General features: G+C 47.2%; 1 protein-coding gene across 3 annotated transcripts in view; it reads left to right on the forward strand.

The window, feature by feature from the left end:
• Wipf3 (WAS/WASL interacting protein family, member 3) overlaps positions 1-25,631 on the forward strand; it is a 79,848-nt gene extending 54,217 nt beyond the window's left edge. Inside the window, exons 3-9 of one of the 3 annotated variants that reach the window (NM_001398730.1) lie at positions 2,299-2,431; positions 4,149-4,283; positions 5,353-6,126; positions 8,108-8,230; positions 9,172-9,273; positions 18,783-18,859; positions 22,782-25,631. In NM_001398730.1, coding sequence (NP_001385659.1) covers positions 2,299-2,431; positions 4,149-4,283; positions 5,353-6,126; positions 8,108-8,230; positions 9,172-9,273; positions 18,783-18,859; positions 22,782-22,805 — 1,368 coding nt within the window. In that variant the 3' untranslated portion in view covers positions 22,806-25,631. The remainder of the gene's footprint in view (positions 1-2,298; positions 2,432-4,148; positions 4,284-5,352; positions 6,127-8,107; positions 8,231-9,171; positions 9,274-18,782; positions 18,860-22,781) is intronic. The other 2 variants (XM_039107139.2, NM_147211.3) reach the window with 2 other exon arrangements.
• Positions 25,632-27,238: the final 1,607 nt, after the last annotated feature.

Consider the following 27,238-nt stretch of genomic DNA (forward strand, 5'->3'; position numbering starts at 1 on the left):
TTGCCCTCATCCCTAGCCATAATGTGCTCTTGAGATTGTAAGGCCAACATTACAAGAACAGCTGAATCCCTCTTGCCTAGGCTCCTGACGCTTTTACTCATTCAGTTTTTAATGACTTCGATTTTAAAGGCTTCTACAGAATATTTGAAAACCTTGTTGCGTAAGAAATAACCCTGTTGTACATGTGTTATAAAAGCATTTGAGCTATGTCTAAATGAACTGGATGATTTAGAACCGGAGCCCCCAGTCCATACTATGTTACTGACCATCACCCAGAAGCCTCTCCTAAAGGCTCACAAAATGTGTTTCCAGGCAACACAAATCAGGCTTCAGAGTTTATGCCTTTGGGTCTAAGTCAAGCCAGAGCCACCAATGGAAATGTGGACTCCTTGCGTTTAGCCGAGAACACAGTGTCTCTGGTGCTGTGCAGCCCGAGAGTTTCTCTCAGGCAATCTAATCTTCTTTTCTGCATTGGATTAGATCCATTAGTTATAAACCCAGAATCATAATATGTGTCAGTGTTGAATTAAGAAAAGAAATCTTGGAGTAATTTAACCAAGAGCAAGCCATAGTCTCTCTCCTGTCTCTAATCTGTCTGTGGGTATGAGGCTGAATCTGTGCCTGCCTGAATACTGTCTTGTAAATCTGTGTGTGTGTGTGTGTGTGTGTGTGTGTGTGTGTGTGTCCCCGTCTGTCTGTCTGTCTTCATGTACGTTTGTGTGTATGTCCTTAATTAACAAAGGGCTTTCGTTCTGTATTTATTGAACAGCACCAAAGTCTCATGTGAAGAAGGAAAGGGAGAACTGCAGAAATCTTTAGCAGGTGTTACAAGGATGAAGCTTTATTTACTCTTACTGACCCAGCTAACAAACAGAAATGCCCATATGTTGCTTCCACTGCTAGTGACAGACGTTTATTGTCTGACTTTAAAGCTATTTGCCATTTTCAGCATCCGTTATGGTAACATACATGCATGCGTGACTTACTCGTGGTCAGGAGTACGGAAGACAAGATTAAAGCTATGCCTCAGCTTAGGCTGTCAGTTCATCACATAGGGGCGGGAGGGCTGGAGAGATGGCTCAGTGGTTAGGAGCACTGACTGCTCTTCCAGAGGGACTGAGTTCAATTCCCAGCAACCACATGGTGGCTCACAACCATCTCTAATGGAATCGTATGCCCTCTTCTGGTGTGTCTGAAGACAGCTACAGTATATACTTACATAAATAAAATAAACAAATCTTTAAAAAAAAATTATCACGCGGGAAACCCAAGGCCGGTGAGGTTGCTTGTTTGTTGCTCTCTTAAAGGTGCGTTAAAAAGACAGGCCGAGAGCACAGCAATAGTAGTGACCTCAGGGTGTATGATTAACTCAGCTGTGGGTCTGCAAAAGCTCCAGTCTCTTAGAATGTATGAGAGAGTTTGTAATGTTCCATCACCCCACTTTTCTGACTAGAGCAAGGATTTTCAAAGCCCATTGCCCCATCAGGAACTGTGTAAGTCTTCACATCTTCCCAGAAGCCTGATTTCCCTGGTCCCCATGGTCCTTTCTGGACACTCTGAGGTTGTCAGTGGATACTCAGCCATGTGCTGTGATACAGAGGAATTAGCTCCTTGCAGGGTGTGCCTGTGTCCCTGGCACATGTGTCCGCTCAGGAGAATTCACACGGTGTCTTACAGCATTGCATCTAATCCAATCATTCACTCACTCACTAATCATTCACTCACCCAGTAAAAAAAAAAAGTATATAGTCACTAAAATGCATTGTGACCCCTGACCACCCCCCCCCATCTTCCTAATTCTCTGACCTTTGAGAACCCCATTTCTCTTGCACTTCCTAGTTCTCCACTGGGCTCCATATAAAGATCATTATACCTCTCATAAAGCCAGCTCACAGAGCCTGAATCTGCTGCAGCGAAAGAGCACAGTGGCCTACAATTGGTCTGCTCAGAATCTGAGAGCCATCAGGGATGCAGAAATGGAGGCCCAGGTGTGTGAAAGGGATCTGATTTGGTGTTCCTTGAGACCACCAGGACTTTATGCTCAAGACGGGCACCTGTATAGACCATCTAATACAGAGTCCATTTGATGTCCCAGCGAGAGAAGTGTGGGCATGACCTGAGATTATAGATAATGGTATAGAGTTCTTGCCCTTGGAAATGGGGCAGGAAAAGCAGAACTCCCATAGGAGAGAGGTGCAGCTGATGGGGCATTTTATTTCTCTGCAAATGCTATGGGGTGTTTGTTTGTTTGTTTGTTCGTTTTTGTTTTGTAACAGTTAAATCCCAATTCCCTTGCAGATCAGCACAGACGCTCCCAGCTTAAGGAAGTCAGATCTGAAAGGTCGGAGTGCACTGTTGGCTGATATCCAGCAAGGAACACGCCTGCGAAAAGTCACCCAGATCAATGACCGCAGTGCCCCACAAATCGAGAGTAAGTGAGCAGCTCAGTGGAGCCTTGGGGGTGAGGGGAGCCCAGGATGGGGATGAATAGAGCATGGTCAGATGCAACACCAGCTGGTCTGCATCTGTGACCCATGGACTCTCAAACCACCTCAGGCTACCGTGTGAGAGATTCAGACCTTCTTTTCTGAAAGGTCACAGGTGGTAGCGTCTGCAGTATCTTTCATTACTTTTCAATGATGAAGAAATAACAAACCCCCTTCATAAGTATCATTTTAAAATTGTGATAAAATATACAATACACCTAACAAATTTCCCCATTTCAACTGTGCCACTGAGTGTCATCAGGTGCATTCACAATACTACTGCAATGTGAATACAATAGGAAAATTATGCAAATAAAAACCCTCTTTTTTTGTTTGGTCAAGATTTCAAAATGCTAACATATTATATCCAGGAACGTTTTGTAATGCAAGGTATTATTATGACTTCATATATTTCAAAATGATGACAGTTCTCAAAAATAATCCAGTAACTAGTATTGTACCTTAATAACCTATAACTTCACATTTAGGGCACAAACATACACATTTTAAAGAGTTATTTTTAATCTTTGTAATTATATGTAGGTATGTGTGTGCGCATATGTGTGCAATATGTGCATACCCGTGTGTGTGTGTGTGTGTGTGTGTGTGTGTGTGTACCTGTGAGTACAGGTGCCTGGAGAGGCCAGAGGCACCAGATCCTCTGAGACTGGTGTTGCTCAATGTAGGTCCTGAGAACTGAATTCAGGTCTTCTGGAAGAGCAGTATATGTTCTTAACAGCTGAGCCAACTCTCTAGTCCCAAAGAGACACATTTAAAAAATATATCAACAGTGATTATATAAGGATCCACTTCTGATTGGACTCATTATCCAATTGGTTAGGCTCAGTTAGCAGACTGATGCATAATATTGTCATACCTACTGCCTAATCACATCAAGAAGTACTGTATATAATATTCAGAGCAGTCTGACCATTCATCCAACAGTGGGCACCATGCCCTAACTGCATGTGTTAGCCTTAGTTTGTGTCTTAGTTACTTCTCTATTGCTATTATAGAACACCATGACCAAGACAAGTTATAAAATAAAAGGTTTACTTGGGCTTACAGTTCAGTTCCAGAAGGATGAGAGGCCAGGCTGGCAGAGTAGAGACATGGCAGATGGAGCTGGAAGCTGGGTGTTGAGATCCTCCATCACAGTGAAAAAGCACAGGGCAGATTCTTAAACTCTCAAAGCCCACCTCCACTGACATGCTTCCTCCAACAAAGTCACACCCCTCCTAAACCTCTCCAAACAGTGCCATCACCTGGGGACCAAGTGTTCAGACACCTAAGACCTCATTCAAACCAGGAATTCTTGTCTACACTGAGTGTCTTCTGAGTGTCTATGGTTGGTAACCACCGTATGGAAGGCAGGGTTACTGATGCCACATCCCTGGACATTCTTATCCATAAATAAAAAAATTGGAAGTTAAAATGTTTGAGTGAGTTAAGCTTGGATTCTGTGGGTGGAGGGGGGAGTCTAGATCTTTCTACATCAAGTTGAGTTTTCTAATTTGAGCCACAGATGGTCCTCACTTTGATGGGATTAGACTGGACAGACAGGCATGGGTCTGAGAACACACACAGTGAAAATGGTGGCACTGGGCTAGAGTGGGAGAGACCTGCTGGCACTTCCTACTCCTTCCTGCCTCTTCTCTCCAGGTTCAAAAGGAACCAGCAAAGAGGGAGGAGCTGCTGGCAGCAATGCCCGTGGAGGAAGCACGCCCCCTGCCCTGGGAGATCTCTTTGCTGGTGGCTTTCCTGTGTTGAGGCCAGCAGGCCAGCGGGATGTGGCAGGTAAGGACGGGTCCAACCTGCTGGCCTGGTGGTCTTTCCTCATGCCCCCAACATGTGGGATATATGGTTTATGAGTAGTTATATAGCAAGAAGATGTGCATTTGAGAACTTTAATCCTGGAAACTCCCAACCCCCAGACTTATTCTCTCGGAATCTTTTTAAATCTCGTCTATTTAAATTGCACCATCGTAATTGAAGAGTGACTTGTTTAGCAAAAGTGTCATGATAGACAGAGTGCCATTCATAACAGACATGACAATGCCATGGATCCATCCACCAGCTTGTGTTGAGTGGTAAGGAATCTCCATCACCGTACCAGTTAGACTGCTGTGTAGCCAAGTGTAAGAATGTAGGAGCTTTAAACAACCGCTTACTTCGACTGTAATCCTGTCTGTTAGCCATCTAGGGTGGTCTTACCTAGGCTCCTTAGCATCTGCAGATAGCTGTAAATTGGAGACTTGGCTTACTCCCCAGTCCTGAGAGCCACATGATCTGCAAATCTGCAGCAGGCCACCTCAGGCTTGTCACCCTGTTGGGTATCAAGAGAGAAGTAAGTCTTGCAGAGTTCCTAGAGATGATTCTGGAAGCTTGTCAGGAGCTAACTTAGAAGTCTACCAAGTGTTACTTCCTGCTCCTTCCTCTAGGTCAGTCACAGCAAGAGACAAGCCCAGCCGAGACAGGGAGTGAACTTCACCTCTTGACAGATCACACAAAAATGACCCAGGAGGGTCTGATCTGGTCACTGAGACCATCAGCAGGCCATAGCATTGATTTATGCTTCAGTGAGCACTCAGTGTTTTTTTTTTTAATCGTTGTATTAAAAATTGGCAAAACACACTGCTGCTGTAAGCGGTAGAAAGGGGTGTTTTGTTACTGCCTCGGAGGAGGGCAGATCCAGCTGAGAGGGACCTTGTGGCTGCTGCACGTGTCTGCAGCCTCACAATGGGCCTGCATAGTCTACTACTCAGCTGCAGGGACATCAGGCTTGTGAGTTCTGTGTACTACCCAGTCACCTGGACTTTCTCCTTCTCACACTGCTGGTTTATCCTAAAATGTGTTTCACTTCCAGGTGGCAAGACCGGACAGGGCCCTGGCTCCCGAGCTCCTTCTCCCCGGCTCCCCACCAAAGCCATCAGCGGCCCCCTTCCCGCTCCTGCATCCCCCAGGCTAGGCAATGCCTCAGATACACACAGCTCTGCCAGGCCAGTCCCTCCTCGCCCCAGTGTACCTGCCCCACCGCCTCCCACTACACCCCCACCCCCGCCTCCACCTCCACCTCCACCTCCACCTCCACCCCTCCCCCCAGCCTCCCCCATCAAAGCCCCATCGGTGTCCCCACCTGTCCCTCCAACCAAGGGGAATCCGTCTGCGGTGCCAGCCCCTATACCCTGCGTACCTCCCCTTCCGCCCCCTCCCCCGACTCCGCCCCCTCTGCCCCCAGCCTCAGCACTCAGTGAGAAGGCAGTGAGGCCCCAACTAGCCCCGCTGCACCTGCCACCCATACCACCTCCGCTTCCTCTCCTGCCACCCTATGGGTACCCGGCGCTCCACTCAGAGCCCAGCAGCCCTGCCCAGGACGTGAGAGAGCCACCAGCTCCTCCTCCACCACCGCCACCACCACCACCACCTCCACCACCACCGCTCCCCACCTACGCCTCTTGCTCTCCAAGGGCCGCTGTGGCCCCGCCCCCGCCCCCTTTGCCAGGCTCCAGCAACAGCGGCAGCGAGACTCCTCCCCCGCTGCCCCCCAAGTCCCCCAGCTTCCAGACGCAGAAAGCCTTGCCCACACCTCCAGGTGCTCCCGGCCCTCAGATCATCCTGCAGAAGAAGCGTCGAGGCCCAGGTAAAGCAGCTTCTGAGGCTCCTCTGAGTCACGTGCACACCGTGGCAAGGTTCAAAGCCAGTTTCCACTAAAACCTGGCCCTTTTGTGGGACTTTACTGTTTGTTTCAGAGGAAGGCACCATTGAGGAGGCTGGGAGCCCTAGTCTTAGATCCCACAGACAGTACCAGAGAGTCTGATCTTGATCATTTGCCATTGCTAGCTGCATGTCACTTAGCCTCTCTGTGCCATCCTGTCTGTCACATAGGGTGACAGGCAGACGGTTCGCTCTCACAGTATGACGGATGCTTGACACTGGTCTGGATCTAGCAATGGTGAGGGCTAGCGTTGTGGTGTTCATTGAGTCTGGCTCCGGACCTCCTCCCTGGGTTAGGTACAGCCAGTTTCCAGAACTAGGTCTCTGGTTTAGTTGCTTCCGACTTGAAGCTCATCCCACTGGAACACAGTCTGCATTCTGCAGATTCTCCAGCCAACTCAAGAAGACAGGCTTGTGTACTGAGCCAAAATGAGAATAACTCCCTCACAGAGAGGATTGTGAATGAAGCACACAGTAGACAGGAGAGAGCATGCAAGAGCTACATGCAGCAGAAACCAGTACAGCCATGCTCCTGTGCATGCATGCATACATGCAGAAACACTCAGCACATGCCCAGGCTGATGAGCACACATCTGCACACATCTGTTCACACAAGTACACTGATACACATGTCACTCACACATACCAGTCCATCTTCACGCACATACTACTTATACCACACATACATATGTGCATGCATATTCAAGTCCATCCATCATACACACGCACACAATGCACACCACATCCATATACATGTACACACTCCACATAGCAAATATATACATATACACACTACATACACATGTACACACAAACTGTTAGACACATATACATATATCACATGGCCACCACACACGTCTGCACACTACATACAAATAAATATACAGGCACATGTGCACTTTCTTGGGATCTTGAAGGTATCTTGGGATCTGTAGGTACCTGAATTCCCTCACTTCCTGCAGCAGACTTGTCAGGGGCCAGCATATTCCTAGTGTCTCCCTCTAGTACCTAGGGAAGGGGAAGGAGGCAGGTTTGTAAGTCCCAAGGGTAGGGCAGAGGCTGGCTAGTATGGACAAGCACACATTTCACCTGGCACTCTGCTCCTCTTTCCAGACTCTAAGCCCCTAAGAGCAGGTGCTTATGTGGCCTTTGTCTTTACGTCTTTGGATGTCTACAAAATGAGGGTACTCTTGCTTCAGTCCAACATGGGGTGAAAGAAGAGGTTGTTTGTGATCCACTGACAGGATCTGCCTGGGCGGTGTTTTCTGGGTGTGGGTTAGAGACACCACAGGAAGCAGCCAGCAAAACACCATAGAGGAAAGAGAGAGCCCAGAAGGTGTGAGGAAGGTGGTTCATGTGAGATGGACCCTGGCAGGCAAAAAGGTTTTACCCAGGCTGGACAGAGAAGCAAGTTTTATAGTATGGGAAGAACTAGAGCGGGCAGAGTGCAGGACCAGAATGCCCTCCTCAGGTCCTCCTTTGACCTCCCTTGCCTGTAGGTCTTCCTTCCGGTTCCTGTCACTCTGCAGTGGGTCCCTTTCTAGGGCTGTGCCATCTGACCATGAGGCATATTACATCATTGATAGTACAGTGTCAGCTAAGGTTGGCACACTTCCTGTATCGTGCATTGTAACTTGTTTAATCTTTTTAATCTCTCTGGAAAACGCTTGATGCTATCATTCCCATTATGTAGACGATCCAATTGAGGTACAAAGAGGGTATGCAACTCGTGCCAGTTACGGAAACTATGGCTCAGTCCAAAACAGGTTGGCTCTGGTTGTTGCCCTCTTACTTATCCCGCATCATCGCAAGGGCTAACCACCTAACTGCTCACATAAAGTTAAAATCTGCTGTCCCACTTCCATCTCTCAATGGCGTCTGTATCTTCTGCCCTCTTCTCTGTTAAGGAGCCGGTGGGGGAAAGCTAAACCCACCTCCAGCCCCACCTGCAAGATCGCCCACCACTGAGCTCTCCAGCAAAACCCAGCAGCCTGGAGGACAGCTGCGGAATGGAGGCCAGCACGTGATTGGTAAGGACCCCACTTGCAATGCAGGCTTCCTGCCCCCCAAAGACAGGACAAGAGTTCCCTGGCCACCAAAGTGGGGTGGACAGTTGGCCAGCTTCCCCTACTGTCACCACGGTATCTGTTTCTCAGGGAGGAGTGAAGAGAGAAACACAGAACAGCCTTCAGGATGTGTGACATTGGGGATTTTTCCCTCCATGCCATCTGGATAGGTCTAGGCCACTCTAACCATGTGACTCAAGACATCTAGAACTAAAACCGTGTGTGCATATTTATATACACCACCATGGAGAGTAAATCTATAAGCCTATAAGACCAGAGTGGCTTGGAGAAAGGGAAGACAGTTGACTTCTTGATAGGCAGGAGGGAGACTAAAAAGAGAGAGATTGAAAGAAAGACATTTAGGCTCCTCAGACCCTCCACATCCCTTCTGTGTGCTCAACTACTGTCAGATCAGAAAGGGGACTGTCAGTCAAGAAAGGGGCAGGGACATTTCTCTCCTCACCAGAGTCCCAGGGCAGAGCCCATTTGCTTTGGGAAGCCCAGACTTCGCACAGGACACAGCCGAGCTGATGTGTCTCCTTCCCCTCAAAGCCCTTCTTTAGAAATGCAAACGGTACTCTTAGAGAAAGCTAGTACTGGGTTCTTTGCTAGGTTCTTCCCCCTGCCTGGAGCCCTTTTCTGTTCCTTCAGTGGCTCCCTTAGGTGGGCGGAGGATCTTGGACATGGTATTGGGGACCTCTGCATTGACCTCTGCTGCATCCCCTTGTTCAGCCAGGAACACTTGAAAAGCAGGTGGACTCTTGGAGAAATAACTCTGCCATCAAAACCCTTTCACAGTGCAGGCAAGCAGTGAGCAGGGTATCCGGCCAGAGGGACCGGTGTGCCTCTGCGAACAGTCACACTTGGGTCACAGTAGTAATCGAAGTAATTTCTCACATGTACAGATGACTTCGAGTCTAAATTCACGTTCCACTCCATGGAAGACTTTCCCCCTCCAGACGAATACAAACCAGGTCAGAAGATTTACCCCAGCAAGGTCCCCAGAAGTAAGTACTGCTTTATCACGACCCTCCACAATACAAGGCAGGTAGCACTTTGCTGTCCCTTAGCAAGGATGCTGAGTGTGCAGACTTCCCTAAGCTTAAGGACATGTATTTGTCCTGATGCCCAATGGTTCACTAAAAGGTTTCTGTAGAACTCCAGAGTTCATTGGCACCACCTTGGAAATGCTGAAATGAGCCATGCATCCTTCCCTCCTCAGGGCCTTTGGCTGAAAGACTTGACACACAAACAACAGAGAAATGGGACCTGGGCTCTTTGCATTCATAGCTGGAGAAGAATCTCATCAGATTCTGGCAAATTGCAAAATGGAAAATGATTAGAGGCCAATGGTCCTCAACCTTGCCTGCACATGACAGTGGCCCCGCAAGCCTTTTAACCTCCTGCATGCAGTCAAGAGTGAAACTCAGGTGTCAGAGTTTATGATAGCTGCCCACCATATCAGATGCACAGCTAAAGCAGAAACACAGAGCCCGGGGGCTCTTCCTCAGAATTTCACTGTACAGGCAGGCTCCAAAAGGCACCTTCACTTACTTTGTCCACTCTAGAGAAGAGGAGGCTGGATGGATGGATGCCACCCAGCGCCAAAACGGCAGGAAGGCCAAAGAAAACAGGGTTGGAGTGATGACTGCACAGCTACTCGTCAGTCCTGTGCAGTCTTGTGCAGTACCAGGTCATTCAGTACAGCAGAAGGCAGGAGATGGCAGAAGCAGCAACGTGGGGTTGGAGGTGTTCTTATCCCACCATCGAAGTGGGGCCTTAGTCCCACTTGTCTGTGCACTCGAAGGAAAATTACATGCTTAAGGCTGGCCCAAACCAGAGTATAGCAACAACAGACTCGTGTACCTGTCCCTGCAGAGGGCCTACCACAGTCCCTTCTGTGGGGCTCAGTTCCCTGGGAGCAGAGTGGAGAATGTCTGTTCTGTTCAAGCTGCCAGCATCCCAGCATCAGCATGGGCACAGCTCTCTCCGCTGGCTGTGGGACCTCACTTTAGGCGGAGGAGCCTGGTGTACCCAATGATTAGGGATAAGAGAGCTGTAAATGCTCTGGAAGCCAAGTCTTCTCAAGGTTCTGAGGGACAGGGAAAGCCAGCTCTGGGTGGACCTGGACATGCGTCTGCCTAGCATTCCTTTGCAGGGCGCATGAACTGGCAGGTACAGCTGAGCGTCAGATGCCACAGGGAGAAGCCAGGGGCCCAGGCTCACTTCACACGCTGTAATGGATGGGTATCTTAGTTAGGGTCTCTATTGCTGATGGAACCCCGGGACTAAAACCAACTTGGAAAGAAAGGGTTTATTTCATTTACACTTCCAGGAAGCTGTCCATTGCTGAAGGAAGTCAGAGCAGAAACTCGGGCAGGCCAGGAGCCTGGAGGCAGTAGCTGATTCAGGTCACAGAGGAATGCTGCTTCCTGTCTTGGTCTTCCTGGCTTGCTCAGGCTGCTTTCTAAGAGAGCCCAAAACCACCAGTCAAGGGCTAACACCATCCAGAATGGGCTGAGCCCTCCCTCATCAATCACTAATTAAGGGAATACCATACAGGCTTGCCTAGAGCTCAGTTTTACAGAGGCATTTCATCGAGGCTCCCTCCTCTCAGATGAGTCTAGCTTGTGTCACTTGACATAAAACTTGTCAGGACAGATGAGTGGAATTTTTCTTAATGCATAAGAGTGCTGATGGTTTTTTACAGCACACCTCAGTTAACTGGTGTGAGGTTTGGGATTTGGCCACTGAGGGAGCCACATAGGTCACAGGCATGCATGGTGTTAGATTCTGAGATCCCTAGGGAGAAAGCCACATTATCACATGGGCAGGAAAACATCCAGGCCAAGGACAGCACAGACCAGTAGCACAGGATAGTTCAGGTGCATTTCACAATCATCAGGGCCTAATGTGCATGGCTCCAGTGAGGCCATGCAAGTGGCAGTCATAGGGCTCAAACTTGGAAATGTCAGTAGACAGCACTCACAGTAGCCTGTACTCACAGAGCCACCTTGTAAAGTATGCATGGGTCTCAGATGGATAAAATTTTGAGTGTCTTCTTCTTAAAGAAAGACAGGGCAGGGCTCAGATGTCAATCTGTTTCAAGGACAAGTTCTCCAGTGACTTAAGACCTCCTAGGCCCCACCTCTAAAAGACTCCACCACCTCCAATAAAGCCACAAAGCCTTTAACATATGGGCCCTTGGAGACATTTCAAATCCAAAGTACAGGCCCATCATTTCCTTGCACTAGTTAGGCTCAGGTGAATTCTAAGTTAATGTTCAAATGAAACCATGGAATGTAAATATTTATAGCCTAATAACTGATAATAATCAAGAGTCATTAACAGCTAATGAATTGATCAACAAAGTTGGGTATGGACGCACAGTGAGATACAGTTCAACTCATACAAGGAGTCAGTGCTGAAGCACACAACCTCGATGGACTTCAACTCACTGCGCTCAGTGAAAAGAACCATCCCAAGACCACGCTCCACTTATATAAAATGTCAAAACTGAGCAAGGCCACAGAGGTGGTTAGAACAGTGGCTATTAGGGACTGGAGCATGGGAAATGAGACTGACAGGTGGTTGGTCTGGGGTTTCTTTTTAGGGTGATGAAAATATTCCGCAGCCAGCTACTGATGGTGGTTACACTTTATGAATGCACATGCAGTGGTCTTCGTATCCACTGAGAGAAGCCAGAGATGTAGACCCAATTCAAAGTTAGATTAAATAAATGTATTCTTTGTTGGGGTTCGGTCTATTGCTATGTATTGTGATGCTAAGTGCAGGCCCCCAAGATCTGGTTGCCCCAGAGAAGAAATAGTCCACTCATAGACACAAGTGACTATGTGACCTTGCTCCCAAGTTATTTCTGATTGGTGAATAAAAATGCCTACAGCCAATAGCTGGACAGAATTGAGATAGGTGGGACTTGGTGTTCCAGGCCTTGGGATTGGAGGAAACCACTGAGAGAGAAAGGAGGTGGAGAGAAGAGAAAGATGTCATTGGTTAGGAGTCAAGAAAATATGGCCAACCAATTAGAGTCAAGAGCAGCCCAGACGAAATGTAGTAATAACTCCGGTTATGACAGGAAAGTAGATTCTAATAGCATAGAGGGTAGATGTTTGCTCAGTTCTAGTACTGATGAAGACTTACTGAAAACAATAAAAGTTATGTCTTTTATCTGGGAACTGAATGGTCAAAGGTGGGAAGAAGCCCTGGATTGGGATTAAATATTTTTTACAAAAATTCTTACTGCTAGCAAAAGGACAGCAGCCTCAGAGCCAATACAGCAGGCTGTGCGGAAGGCGGGGTTAGGGCTGGGTTTTAAGGCGGACATCAGAAAGGTGTGTGTTACAGCTAGCCCTGGAGTCCATGGCTGGAAGGTGAAATTGTTTTACTTCCTTCAGTTGTTTCTTACTTTCCCACTATAAAGTAATAAAAAGACCACCTCGTCCTTTCCCCACAGCAATAAGCGGACGTGCATTCGCAAAGGCAGCTGCTGATACCTCACAGTCCTGCAGGCCACTAGGATCGCCCAGGCATTCCAGGGTAAAGGTCAACGGCCCTGTAGGGAAGCCTGGCTCCATATTAAGTTTCTTTAGTCAACACAAGACCTGGGTAATTATTGCTCAGATCTGAGCACTCTAGCAAGTGGGGTGGCGCACGCAGTTCAATTGTAGGCACAGTGTGGTCAGGTTAGGGCTGGCTGCCATGTGTCTCCTACACACACACACACACACACACACACACACACACACACACACACACAATCTCACTAACAGCAAATTTTATTTTACTAATGATGTATTCAAGTGACAAAAGCAAAAGCGAAACCAAAAACAAACAAAACCTTGTCATTTAGAATGTTTTAGGAAAATACTTAGCTTACTGTCACTCTAGCAGGAAGAAAGGCCTTTGTTATGTGACCAAACACTTGCCCACTAAATGCTCTCACCCACCGGAGAGATGTAGACTGGAGAGTGCCGCTGTACCCTCGAGAGCCACACCATGGTGGAGGTTGGGCTGGGACGTGCCACAGTGCCATCTCATTCCCATGATCCCAGTAACTCCACCAAGCAGTCAGCTCAGCGGGAACGTGGCCGATTTCCACCACCAGGACCATGCTCACATTCCAACGTCTGCTTTTTAAAGGAATTTGCAATCTCGAGAAAAATAAAATGTGTAGCATGAAAGTCCCCATCTACACCAAGTTTTTTTTTTTGTTTTTTTTTTTTGTTTTGTTTTGTTTTTTTTTTTTATTAACTTGAGTATTTCTTATATACATTTCGAGTGTTATTCCCTTTCCCGGTATCCGGGCAAACATCCCCCTCCCCCCTCCCCTTCCTTATGGGTGTTCCCCTCCCGACCCTCCCCCCATTGCCGCCCTCCCCCCACCAGTCTAGTTCACTGGGGGTTCAGTCTTAGCAGGACCCAGGGCTTTCCCTTCCACTGGCTACACCAAGTTTTTAACTGTTGGCCCGATCAGTGTGCTCACACCGCTACACAACCAAACTTGAGGATGAAGTTCGCCTGGCAGAACCAAGACTCCACCTTAAGTCAGGCTTTAGGCCTCCTCCTACCGAGCCCCTGACAGCCACCACTCAATTTTTTTCCCTATGATTTTGAACACTGTAAATAGCTGGTGTAGGTAGAAGCATGGGCTATTTGCTTTTGGTTGCTGATTCAGTTCACTTTGCAGACTAACCCAAGATTCCCCTGTGTTAGCATGTGCTTCCTTTAGTAGTCTTTGCTGATAGGCATTCCCTTGTATGCATGTATTACACAGCACATTTCGTTTATCCATTCGTCCACTGGCAGACATTTGGATTGCTTCCGCATTTTAGCAATTGAGAATGATGCAACCCGTGGCTGTTCAGAGGACTTTTCAAGGCTATGTCTTCAGTTGATTTCCATATACCTATCCCAAAGCCCAGTGTTAGGTCATAAGGAAGTTCTGTTTGTCATTGTTGGAGGAACCCCCGTGCTGGGTTCTATCGCTGTCCAATCATTTTTCACCTTCACCATCTGTGCACAGTGCTTTCCATCTTTCCACATCCTCACCACAACTGTCTTCAGATTTTAATTTAATATTCCCTTTTCAGTATTTTCATAGCCACTCCAGTGAGTACAGTGTGAAGACTCACCCTTCCCAACTCTTATTTTAGAGGCATTGTTGATACAACCAGCCAATGACTTCCATAAGCCATAGAACATCCCCACCGCACTGCTATAACTAGAGCACCGAGGGGTTCATTTTACAGAAATTAAAGGGTTGGAAGTCCCAAGAGTGTTACCCTAAGTAGAAAAAGCACATGGCCACTGGTCAGGTCTAGTTCTACCTTTGTGGTGACAATGGGTCAGGTCCCTTACCGATCCTTAGAGCAGTTGACCACATCCTTACTGGACTGACTTCCAGCAGTCCAAGACTCACCCCATGATACTGCCTATCCTGTGTATGCCTTCCTCCTGAGAGGCCACAGAGATGCTGCTCTGCCTTTGCAGTCGTCTCACTTCCCTTCATCGCCTGAGTTCCCAGCTCCATATGTAGCCTCTCTCCAGTTCTCCCCTTCTATGCAAGGATCTCCAGGTCACATTTTGTCTTGAGTAGTCTAGTGCCCGCTCCTTCCCATAGCCTCCTTCTGCACCCAGACTTTTCCTCTATGTTCCGTTGTTCCATCAAAGGCATCAGTCATCTTGGACTTCTGTCTCTTTTTCTGCTCCCCCATCACCTTACTAGGGAGCTCTGTGTCACCTGCTTTGGGATGTCCCCGGGTATGAGCTTTTGCACTCCTCTCCCATGCTGGCTACGCCACTTAGCTGTCTAGCAGGCTTCGCTGCCTCACACCGCATCTGAGTCCTCTGGAGCCCGAGTCTGGCCCTGCTGACTCTGCTAAAAAGCAAAAACAAACAAACACACACACACCCAGGGCGTCCCATCTTCTCCCAAATCGGTTGGAAATTTCCACCATAACCACAGGACCTGCATTACTGTCCCTCCCCTTCCATCTCTTCCCTCCACTTTAATTGACTCAGCAACAACTTTCTAGAGGGTTCCAAGCCCACCCTTGCCTCTGTCCTTTGCCGTTGTTGTTCCTTCTGTATGAGACACTTTTCCAGGATGCCCACATCACTTCCTCACCATTTTCTCTGGATCCTCAAGCTTAACAGACATATCTTCTCAGAGTTGTGACAGCTGAGAACTCCAAGGTTCAGGTGCTAGTCGGCTGACCCTGTTTCTAGGCAGGACTCTTTCTTCATTGCAGAGGGGCCCTACCCTCATAACCACCACTCAAGGGCACCCCTGCTGCCCTGCCCCAGGCTCCTTGTCCACACACCGTCCTGTTGAGTGTTAAGCCCTCAGCATGTGAGATTCGGAGTGATACAGTTCAGTCTATGAGTAGTTTATCAAAGAGGGTCCGGTCAAACAACAGCTCTTTCTGCCCTGGTACTTAAAAGTTTCTTCATGTCATATTTTGTCTCCAAGTACCTTCCTGCTGACCCTTGCTTCCTGGCTCAGTAAACTATGACACCTGAATGGCAAATATCCAGTGGCCTATCTCTGGCTCCCAGAATGGAGCCAACTACACAATCAGTAAATAATGGTTGAATTAAATTTTTTTTAAAAATATCCAGTCATATGTTCATTGCTAAACTACCTTCAGAGTGAAAAATTTGGAAATAGCACCAAGTTCCATCAACGGGATTAGATTAATTATAACAGAGTCACATGCTAGAACTCTTGTGGCCTTCAAGAGAGTATGTTGAATACTTAATAACTGTCATGCAATTCAGCATAACAGCAATAATTGCCATGCTGCTATGTCAGTAAAAACAGCCCAAGCAAGACTACACAAAAAGAACATGAAAATACTTTATAAAAATATATCTGATTTTGGGTTATATACTAAGGGATAATTTGAGTGGAGGATTTACACAAAACTGTTAAATGTGGGGAAATTCTGCATTACTTTCATTATCTTTCTTTACTATTCTGCCAGATTTTTATAGTAAATATATACTGAATATATAAAAATGTATATTGTTCAAAATACAAATTGCATATTGTATAAAATGTACATTGGACATAAAATGTCTGTTGTTTAATATACAATATGCATATTGTATAAAATGTATATTGAATGTATAAAAATGTATTGTCTGCCTTCCTGCCAAGGTTTAAACAGTGTTGGCCACTGACTAACAGGTCTGATCTGCCTAGGAACCACCTTTTCCCAAATACAGTTATCACTTCACAGTAACTGCTCTCCACGCCTGGTGTCAGCACATCTAAGACTCTGCCTTAATGGCCACCCAAGTTTGCAAACCCTTTCTGCACCCTACCCAAGTCCTACCTAGCCATCCTTCTGTTGACTGTAAATGGATTTTGCTCCTACTGTGAAAGCATAGCTGTGCTTAGAAAAGGTGACAAGGCACCCTTGGTTTCCATATGACAAAAAGTTAGGCTAGAAGCCATTGGGAGCTCGGTGACTCGAGCACAGCTAAGCCCGGTGGTCCCTTTGTCATTTATCCACAGCCACGTCCATACCTGAGACAGAAGATGGCAGTGTATGACTCTCTGTACAACAGAGACATGGGACGAGGAAGAAGGGTCAAATGCATTTCATGTTATGAGCTACAGAAGCAAAAGTGGGAACTCTGTCATTCCACAGGATCCAAGTTTCTGTTCATCTGTGAGGAGACAGCAGGTAGCAAATGCTGCATTTACAGAGTGACACCAGAGAGGCTAGTGGCACCTCATAGGGGAAAAATGCCCCTAAGCTGCTCTGTCTATTCAGAGCAGCCTGACTATTCCCAAGGATGTCTCAGAGACTCATTTCTAACAGCAGTGAAGGTTTTCTTGCAACCAGACATGGAGTCGGCCCTCCTTTTTCAAAGAGAAACTAATTATCCTCCAGCCTATGTGTTCTGATGCTTATGAAAGCTGGTGGAAACTGCCCACCCATGAAGCCCATGTTACCACACATTAGTTTTCAGATGGGGGCAGAGGTTGTTCCCTGAGGCAGTTGTTCCCAGAGTCCTTTGTGGTGGTTGCCAGTAGGCCAGTGCTTAGGCAAGGCACTGAGTGAGTAGCTCTGACGGATGTGGCAAGTGGCCCACAGTATAAGGTCACACCCACAGGGAATACCAATGTCGGTAAGGCCCTGACCATGAAATCTATGCCCAGTGAGAGGTTTGTCTGAGGCAGACAGGTCATCCATAAAACTAAGGACCACAGTCTGCAAGGCTTCTCTCCCATGTGGAAGTATACCAGGGCTACCTGTCAGTGTCTTGGTACATTTTACTCAAACTAACTGGAAACTAACATTCTCTCTGTGATTGGCTCCAAAACATCTTTACTCTTGAGCCAACTCAGTCCTCGGTTTGGACCTTGATTAGTGTTTTGTGGGTTTCAGAGCACTTTGTGATGGTTCATTGGAACGTGTGCCTTACCTGCGAGGCTATTATGGTGCCAAGTATGTAAGACTGTAGAGTGTTTCAGAAGCGTTGGGGACTTTTTAAAATAGTAATTCTACCACCCAAGAGGAGAATCTGCTTCTTATGTTTCTTTTTATGGATTTTAAAAGCTTGGATTTTTCTTTCCGTACAATTTCACCCCCAGAATCATCTTCATGAGCATTCGAGGAGCTGCTTGCTGCTCCATAACCTCACCCTAACGCTCCCAGCACCTGAACCTTTTGTCAGAGGCCGTCCTCAGTAACCAGTAACTTTAGAAGTGGCTCAGAAATGCGGATGATAGGGTGCATGTGAGACATGGCTGTGTAATCCCTCGTCCCCAACAGCAGCAGGACAAGGGATAGGTGGCAGGGGTTTCCAGCCAAATGCCTCAGAGGAAAAGACACCAGGAGTTGAGGTCCAGAAGCTCTGACTGAAGGGAAATTTGGGGAGCACCTGGAGATGTGACTTTAAAACTTGAGTAAATCATCTGTGAAAACGAAGTCAGACTTTTTGCTGTGGTGACACTGGGGCAGGAAACTGGAATCGAATGTGGAACACGCAGGGTGAGAGGCACTTGGGGTCCCCTCCCCCCATCATCTTCTACATTCTTTCAGTTCCCAACTATGGCATTCTGTCCTGTGCAGCTTGTACAGCAGTGAAGCCAGGACATCTTGTAGACATATTGTTGGAGCTTCACTAAAAGGGATGGATCGTGTCAGCCGATAGTAATCTTTCTCCATTTTAGCAGACCCTGCACTGTACTCGGCTAGTCTCAATGACAGACAAAGAAGTGTACCGGAGGACTGGTACCTGCCAGGCAGGAAGGCCTTCTCACACATCACTGCCTGTGGCTCCCTGAGCCCACAGTGTGTGACACAGAAGACGGGTGGAAACCCAGAGTCCAGGCCAGAAGGCAGAAGGTTTCAGGCTGGGCTCATGTTGCCCGGAGATTCTCTGCTGGTATTTTGAGCGCTGTTTAGCAGAAAAGTCTCTCCACAGGGTACAGAGGCCCTGGGCCAATAGATGGTGAGATCACTCTCGTTTCTCTCAGGCCGCACACCTGGTTCCTGGCTCCAAGCTGAGGCAGCTGGGCAGAGCTCTGATGACATCAAAACCAGAAATTCTCAGGTAACATCTCCCTGGGCTCTGAATAAAGCCTGGAATTCTCTAGGGCTCTCTGCCTGTGGGTCGGGACCCCTTTGGGGTCATGTCAGATATCCTGCAGATCAGATATTTCCATTATGATTCATAACAGTAGTGAAATTAAAATTATGACGTAGCAACAAGATAGTTTTATGTTCGGGGGTGCGGCACCTCAGCGTGAGGTGCTGTATTAAAGGTCTGAGCATCAGGAAGGTCAAGAACCACTGCTCTGCAGGGATTCTTCTCTGTAGAAGCCTTCCTCTCTGACTGCTCTTCTGTAAGAAGGCCACTGGTTGTGCCTTTGTTAAAGGTCAGAATGAAACACCTTCAGTTTCACACTCTGCCCTGTGGTAGGGGCTTTCCACAGAGACGCGTCAGAACCCTGCAGTCTCATTCAGTCCTGACTCTGATCATTCCAGAAGCCTGAGTTTCCAATAACTGCTCTCCAATGGTCACAGATTCAAAAGTGAGTGTATAAGGGTAAAGGTGAGGGGGGAGAAAGGACGGAGTTATGCAAGATTATTGACTGGTGGAAGAGAGGATTCTGGGAAGGTGGCAAGGTAGAAGACACCACAGTCTGCCACTCTGCCTGGATGGTGGTAATTCTGGCACTTGTCTGTTGCAATTGTCTTAGAATTTTGGTATCTGCTGAAGACTTACTATGTCCAGGAAAGACTTGAGCCATACACTACAGCCGATTTCGCTCAGTTTCATCCCACGAGACATCAGCATTTAGCCATTTCCTGCCCATATTCCCCTGACAAGCAGCCATGTGCATACTCATGGAGCAACTACCCACTCGCTCAGATCTTAGGGATGCACGCTCCAGTCTCTCCTCACTATTTTAGATCACAGGGGTTCAGATACTGATTTCAGTGTCCATCATTTTCTCACCCCACCCCTAGACTGTTGCAGGCCCCTCCCCTTCAGGCTGAAGTGCTTGCTGGGAGATTCTCTTACGATTTTTCTGTTTCTCATTTGGGGATTCAAACACTAATGACTAGGAGAGTCTCCATTAGTCACCTTTCCTGGTACAGTAATAAAAATAGCTTCCAAGAGCAACTTCAGGGAGGAAGGCTTGACACTTTCCGGGGGCAGGCCCTTGAGGTAACTGGGCATCTTGCATCGGTAGTGGGAGGCAGAATGGTGTGGATGCATGTGCTCAGCCCGTTTCTCCCATTTAATGCATCCCTGGACCCAAGCCTGGGGACGGTACCACTCACTTTTAGGGTGGCTCTTCTACCTCAAGTTACTTGATTTAAAAAAAAAAATCTCTCATAAGAATGGCAAAGGTTAGATAACTAGTAATCTATTCAGTCTAGATAACTAGGAATGCCCAGAGGCCTATTGCCTAGGGGACTCTGGATCATGGCAAGTTGATAATGTCAACCATCTCAAAGAAACTCGAAGGTAAACTTATGTATGGAAAACAAAAAAGGAGACAGGAAGGCACCTGAGAATCTGCATTTATGCCTTAGGGAGACTCTTGGCTTTGAGATAATTTACGAGCATAAAAAATTAAGATCAGTAAAACAAGAACAGTACAGAAGCAAAGCCTGGAGAGAGTGGAGAATCTAATCTCCAATACTGCCGCTGCGTGGCTTCATCCAAATGTGTGGTTTCTGACAACAGCAATACACAGATCACACAGGAGGACAGGGAAACATAGTCCCTTCCAAGATGGCAGGGAGAGTAGAAACGTAAACTATCCCCGAAACAGAACTCATGGTAGGTTCCCCTCAGACTTTATCGGAGGTGCCCTGGAGGTGTTCAGCTAAGTTCAAGAGAATTGCATGTGACCAGAATGGAGGGCTCTATAAAGACCAACACTGACAGATAGACGAGATAGATGAGGGGGAGTGGTGAAAATGCAAGGCACATCCCAACAGGCAGAAAAGAGTCAGTGAACTTGAAGACAACACAATTGCTTAGTCTGAGGAACGGCAGAAACGGTGAACAGGGAGCAGAGCCCAAGAGAACTTGCTGGGGACCATTGGGTGGGCAAAGCTGTGCATTGCTGGACTTAGTGAAGGAGAGTGAGAGAAAGGAGTGGAAAGGCAATTTGAAGACATAATAAATAGAAACTCAAGTTGGATGAGAATCTTGAATGGAAGTACCTAAAAATTTAGTAAACGTGAGGACGATGAACCAAGAGAAACTCCTACCCCCACCCCTTGCCCCCCAAAGCCACTGTGAGTACCACTGGAAGGACAGAGGAAACCTTGAGAGCAAAAAGAATAGCCTGTCACGTGCACAGCATCCTCAGTGGGCCTAGCCACAGTCTTCTAGTAAGGAGGTGAGTCACGAGTGTCTGCAGCATTCAGAAGAAAGGAAAAATGCCCACCGAGAGACTCTACCCGTCCTTCAAAGGTGAGAGAGAGAAGCCACACACAGGCGTGCTTTAGACCTGCCTGGCTGCCTCTGGTCTCAGGACTCCGGTCCCTTCCTGAGTCACTTTCCTTTGATAAATGACAAAAACCAAATAATGGCCTAGTTTAGATTTTTGACTCTAGAAAATTATCGCTGATTTTTACTTTCTTCAGAGTGTATCTCTGGGATTTTTTTTTTTTGTTTTGTTTTTTTTTTTCCAAAATGAATGTTTTAAATTTACTTTTATTCTATGTGTATGGGTGTTTTTTCCTGTATGTGTGTCTGTGTACCACATGTGTGCAGTGCCCATAGAAGCCAGAGAGGGTGCCAGATCCCCTGGACCTGGAGTTATAGATACAGTTATGGTTGTGAGCTGCTAGGTGGGTGCTGTGAACTGAGCCTGGGTCCTCTGGAAGAATAGTCAGGGCTCTTAACCTCTAAGCCATCTCTCCAGTTCTATATTTTCTACAATGAATAGATAGTATTTTATGATCAGAAAACTGAAAGACTCACCATGGTCCTAGTGCCTACATTTACAAAGCGTTTCCCAGTTTTCAGTTGGGTTGTATGGGTTCTCGCATTTGACCGTTCACAGTAGCCAGACGATCGAGCTGAAACAAGAAGCTCGTCTGTTTCCACAAAGGAGAGTTTGTTGCAGAAGGTCAAGGAGTTACCCAGGGTGCCTTTCTGACTTCTGTCTGGAGTTCCCACTGCTGCTCTAATCTGCTAGAATCCCGGGCAGCAAGGTTCATCCTCCCCACCCCTGCGGCAAGCCTTCAGCAAGGCCCTTGGGCAGGTCCTAGTCCCGGCCTCAGGACAAGCATGTGTCAAAAGCATCCCCCAAGGATGGTTTTCATCTCTCTGGACCTAGATTCGTCAGGCTTCTAGCTCAGGGCTCCCAGCCATGGATTGGCCACGATGTCTGTAAAGAAGACCCCGGTTCAGTCAAGGAGAGGTTGTAATGTTGTCTTTAAGCATCCCAAAGTCAAGGTATTTTATGTCTCATTGGGAATCATCTAATTGATTTGCACCACATGAGGGCACAAAGCAGCATACAGGAGAACCACTGGGCCCGAGACAGTAGACAGAGCCAGGGAGTGCTATGGATATGGGTACAGTGGCCCAGGGCTGGAACTCTGAGGACTTTGGTCCCCTTCCCTCCTTTCTGTTGCCTTCATATGGCTTCTCCAACACACAGTTTGCTTTTCCTGAGCTCTGTACCTAGTGAATTGCATATGCTTCCTTCCGTAAATGTTTATAAGACCCTATCAGGTATCCACATACCATCAACCTCAGGTCCCCTTTGCCCCTTCCCATTCTCAATTTCTGGGGGGAAAGCCAAAGACAAACAAACAAACAAACAAACAAAAAAAGCCAGCTCCTTGTATGTGATGGAGTCATCTCGCCTAGAGGGAAAATCTGAAAGTTTGAGATCCTAGCCAAGGGATCTTCTGTAGGCAATGTGTCTTCATGAGAATAGTTTTGCAGTAATATTCTGTCATGTTTCTGCAGTTAACATTCTGTGATGTTTCTGCAGTTATCTCTAAAGGCACTCCGGTGAGAAGATGGTGACGTCAAGGTCCTGGGGTTCTGGACTAGACACCAGGACAACTCCTTGAGACTCTACTGTACTCAAGATCTACTCCTTTGAATGCAGGCACCGAACTGAGCATTTATTTTTTTTGTAAATAATGATTTGCATGAAGCCCTTAGGCACCATGTTAGTCAACTTTCATTTGAGTAACATTTTAATATTTTTAAAACAAGCACCCTGACATTTGTCCGTCTTGTACAGATGGCTCCCGATCCCGCCCTGTGGTGTCCACTGTGACTAGAACATATGCTTGCAGGCTGGTCCTTCGAGGATTCTGAAACCTTTTCCAGAGCATCCTTAGTTTTCGAGTAGTCCAAAAGTCATAACTATCCACAACAGCTTCTTATTGGCATGACTCTCATCACTCCAACCGCAAAATCAAACCAAATAATGCCTTATAAACCACGCAGCTCAGAGGAAGCAGTGTGTCGCCAGGTCCTGGTGTTGCCACTCAGCTTCCAGTGAGCGAGAAGCCATGTCTCGCTTCCTTTTAGCAGTACAGGGACGTCATTTTGCTGCCTAATGTGTGTATATATATATATATTTATATCCCAAGGTAAAGGCTAGAGTGGGCGTGGCCCCTCCCATGCCTTCCGCAGGGCCCCTTTTGTAACTGAATTCTTTTACAGGTAGCCAATGCTCTTACTGTTTACAGCATCCCCAGCGCCCAGTCTTTACCGCTTTCCTTCAACACCTCCAAGTTCCCAGCTCCATGCTGGTAGCCAGGGTAAAGTCAGCTTTATGAGATTTTGATATCCTCCCATCCCTGTAGACTACGGTTGTATATAGCTCATGATTATGATAAGTTTATTTTTACCTCAGAAGTCTCCCTCCCCAAACTCTACCCAGAGTGTAAGATTTACATGGAAAATACAACATATATTTAAAAAGAACAAGAATAAAAGGAGGCTGGAGAAATAGACCCACTGGTAACATGCCTGCTAAGGACATACACACAGAGCTGGATGTGGTAACACACACTTGTTATTCCATTACTGGGGGAGCAGAGGCAGGCAGATCCCTGTGACTCACTGGCCAGCCAAGCTATTCAAGGAGCCTCAGGTTCCAGAAAGTGGCATTGTCTCAAAATACAAGGTGGCAACTCCTGAGGCCACAACACCCAAAGTTGACCTCTGGCCTCTTACAGGTTCACGCATGACATGTGTGCACACATCCCACACAGGGACATACACACTCATACAGAAACACATACGAAAGAGCAGAGCAGCTCTTGGAGCATATCTCAAATATCCTGCCCCATTGGTAGGAGTCTCAGAATACCCATCAGCCCAAAGGACCTTCTCTCTGAGCTTCATCTGAGAGCGCAGATGGCTCTGTTGCCTGGTGGCGTGTGCCTGGGATGCCCAGCAGTAATAGGCAGCGAGTTCAGCTGTCCTGAATAGACAGAGGGCCACGCCAGGCTGGGGCTGCTCTCTGCACCCTTCTTTGAATCTCAAGGGAGAAAAGTATGCTTTTGCTTCTTGTCAGGCCCCAAATGCTCCCATCCACTGGAGAGGGGAGGCTGTAGCAGAGGAGGGGGAAATGGGAGGAAACAGTCCGATCCCTCACTGTATTCAGAATAGCTGCAGACAGAAGAGAGGGGAAATGAACAATGGTGTGCTTTGGAGCACTCCGACCACAAGAACATTAGCCCAGGCCGGGCCATCAGGGGCCAATGGATTAGGAGAGTGTTCAGCTGTGTGTCTGCACACACCTGACTATTGTTTGGAGCAAATGTCCTGCATTAGTGTCGTGCTTTCTCCTGCCAGATAGGAGAAACTGAGCCAGGGTCAAGTTTCCAAAATCTCTGGGGCAGTGACTCAAGCCGTTGTTACAGCCACATCAGCAGACATGACGGTTCTACGTTGCTGGTTTGTTACGGTGGCTCTGGAAGTGTGCAGAAAGGTCAGAAGCCACACTACTCTTCTCCTAGCCATGCAGAGTAATAATCATTAAAAAGCTTTCATAACTACGATGAGGGCCATCAGGAAGGCAGTCCTGCCTTTGGAATCAGTGAACTGTTCACATACGGTGTATGTTCACCATGTATTCACATGGTGTATGTTCTATACTGCTGGCACAGGAATTTAAACTATTCAAGAGTGGGGGAGATGTCTCTGTCTGTAGACATCCTGCTGCCCAAGCATGAGGACCGGAATTCATATCCCCAGGACCTATATAAAAGTCAGGCATGGGGGAAGCATGTCTGTAATCCTAGAAGTTGGGTAGAGGCATCTGACCCCAGGAAGGTCGGTGGCCAGCCAACCTAGCAAAATTTGCAAGTTGCAAGCTGCAGGTTTAGTGAGAATAAGATAGAGATAGACCAAAAAAAGATACCTGTAGATGGCCTTTGGGCCTTCACATGCATGTGCACACATGTGCCCTTGTTCATATGCACACACACACACACACACACACACACACACACACCCGTATATATAATACATAAATATTTTTTACAAACTTATTTAAGGGCATAAGGAAGGAACAAGCAGAAACCAAAAAATAGCAAGCAAGGAGCATTCTCAGGGATCTGGCCTAGCAGCTCTCCTCAAGACCTGTCACGGAGCCTACCACCTCCAAGTTCAAGTGGGTACGTTCGGTTCCCACCAGCAGTGTACAGGTTAGGCCTTTGACTGTGAACTCACGCATGGAGTTGTCCCTGCTATCCTTGCCCACCCCCACATTGCAGACTGTGACCCTGCCCCATGTCTCTGCCTGTATTTTATATTTATTGGTGTCTCCTGCTGCAAAATCATTCCTTTGTACCTAATAAACTTTAATAAGTGAGAACGTGTGTGGCTGTTTCCCTGTGAAGACGCATCTGTGATTCCCCAGTATTGATCTAAGCCTTTTTGATTGGCATGTGATGAATACACATGTTTCTGGGATACAGTGTGAGGGTGTGGTGTGGGAATGCAATGGGTCAGACTTAAGTACTGAGACACGTTTGTAAGGATCAAGAGGGCTAAACATAGAACGGTGATTTCTGGAATACCCGGAATAGCACCTTTTAAAATACACTTATTTTCACTTGTGCATATGAAATGTATTTATTTTTATTTATGTGTATGTGTATATGTGTATGTGCCATATGTGCAGGTGCCCATAGAGGCTAGAGGAGGGTGTCAGATCCCCTGGAGCTAGAGTGACAGGTGGTTGTGAGCCTCCCAGCACCAGTGTCAGGAACTGAGCTTGAGTCCTCTGCCCTAGTCTGCCCTGTCCCAGAGCACTGTGTCCACTTTGCCAATGAAGAGAGGCCTTCCCTCAACATCGGAATTCTGTTTTGACATCGGTCTTTGTAAATGGCTGGAACTAAAACATGGCGCTGTGTCTCCTGGCCTGCATTTGCCTACCGTCCTTGGCTCACCACCGAGTACCCCAGGCACCAAGCTCAGCCTGGCTTTCCCTCCAGGTCCAGGACCAAGTCTCCCATCTTCGTTGATGATATGAAATTTGTCCCCAAAGCATTAAAAAGTCAGCACTGTGACATCCCTCTAGCACTGTATGAAAATCTGTTGTTGTTGTTGTTGTTGTTGTTGTTGTTGTTGTTTTGTTGTTTGGAACACCAAAAATGCCCAGGGAGTGCCTTCCATACACATTTTTTTTTCTTTTTTTCGGAGCTGGGGACCGAACCCAGGGCCTTGCGCTTACTAGGCAAGCACTCTACCACTGAGCTAAAGCCCCAACCCCACACATTTTTGAAATTGAAAACAACACACTTACCGGTTTTATTACTATAGTATGGGTCAAGAATGTTGCTTATAAATTCTGCCAATGTATTGGAATGATAAAAGTTTATTTTTTAACTGTTTTGCAGTCCTAAGGGATTGAATACAGGACCTTATATAATAGGCAAGATCTCTGCCACCAAGGAAAGCCCGACCTAAAACCCTCAGTCTCTCCCCTACGGCTCAGCAAGTCCTCTGAGAGCCACCTCTGCCAAGCAAGGTCCTCCTCTCCCCTCCACAGCTGTGTTTCTAGTGGACACTGAAGCCGGGAAAAAGGGAGACGAAGTCCGTCTGCTGGGGGAGCTGACTGAGACCAGAGTTGAAAGGCAAACCAGGGTAGGAATCTCTTGAATTTGGGGGATTAAATTACTTAGGTGTGTCTCAGGTTCCTCATCAGCCAAGTCTGGGGATAAATGCATAGCTAAGATGTAAAGTGATGAAGACGTTTGGGTCCAGAGCTAAGTAAGGGCACACTTCACACTCTGGAAAGCAAACAGGCTGTGTATTTGATCCCTCTAAATACATCATGCAAACAGAGTGATGTGTGTGTGTGTGTGTGTGTGTGTGTGTGTGTGTGTGTGTGTGTGTTTATGACATTCCTTTTGTCCAACCCAATGTTCATACATACTGCATGCAGCATGTGTCAGAATTGCCTTATTTTAAAGGTGA

The sequence above is a fragment of the Rattus norvegicus genome, chromosome 4 (assembly GCF_036323735.1).
Source record: "Rattus norvegicus strain BN/NHsdMcwi chromosome 4, GRCr8, whole genome shotgun sequence".
In the NCBI taxonomy this organism is placed as follows: Eukaryota; Metazoa; Chordata; class Mammalia; order Rodentia; family Muridae; genus Rattus; species Rattus norvegicus.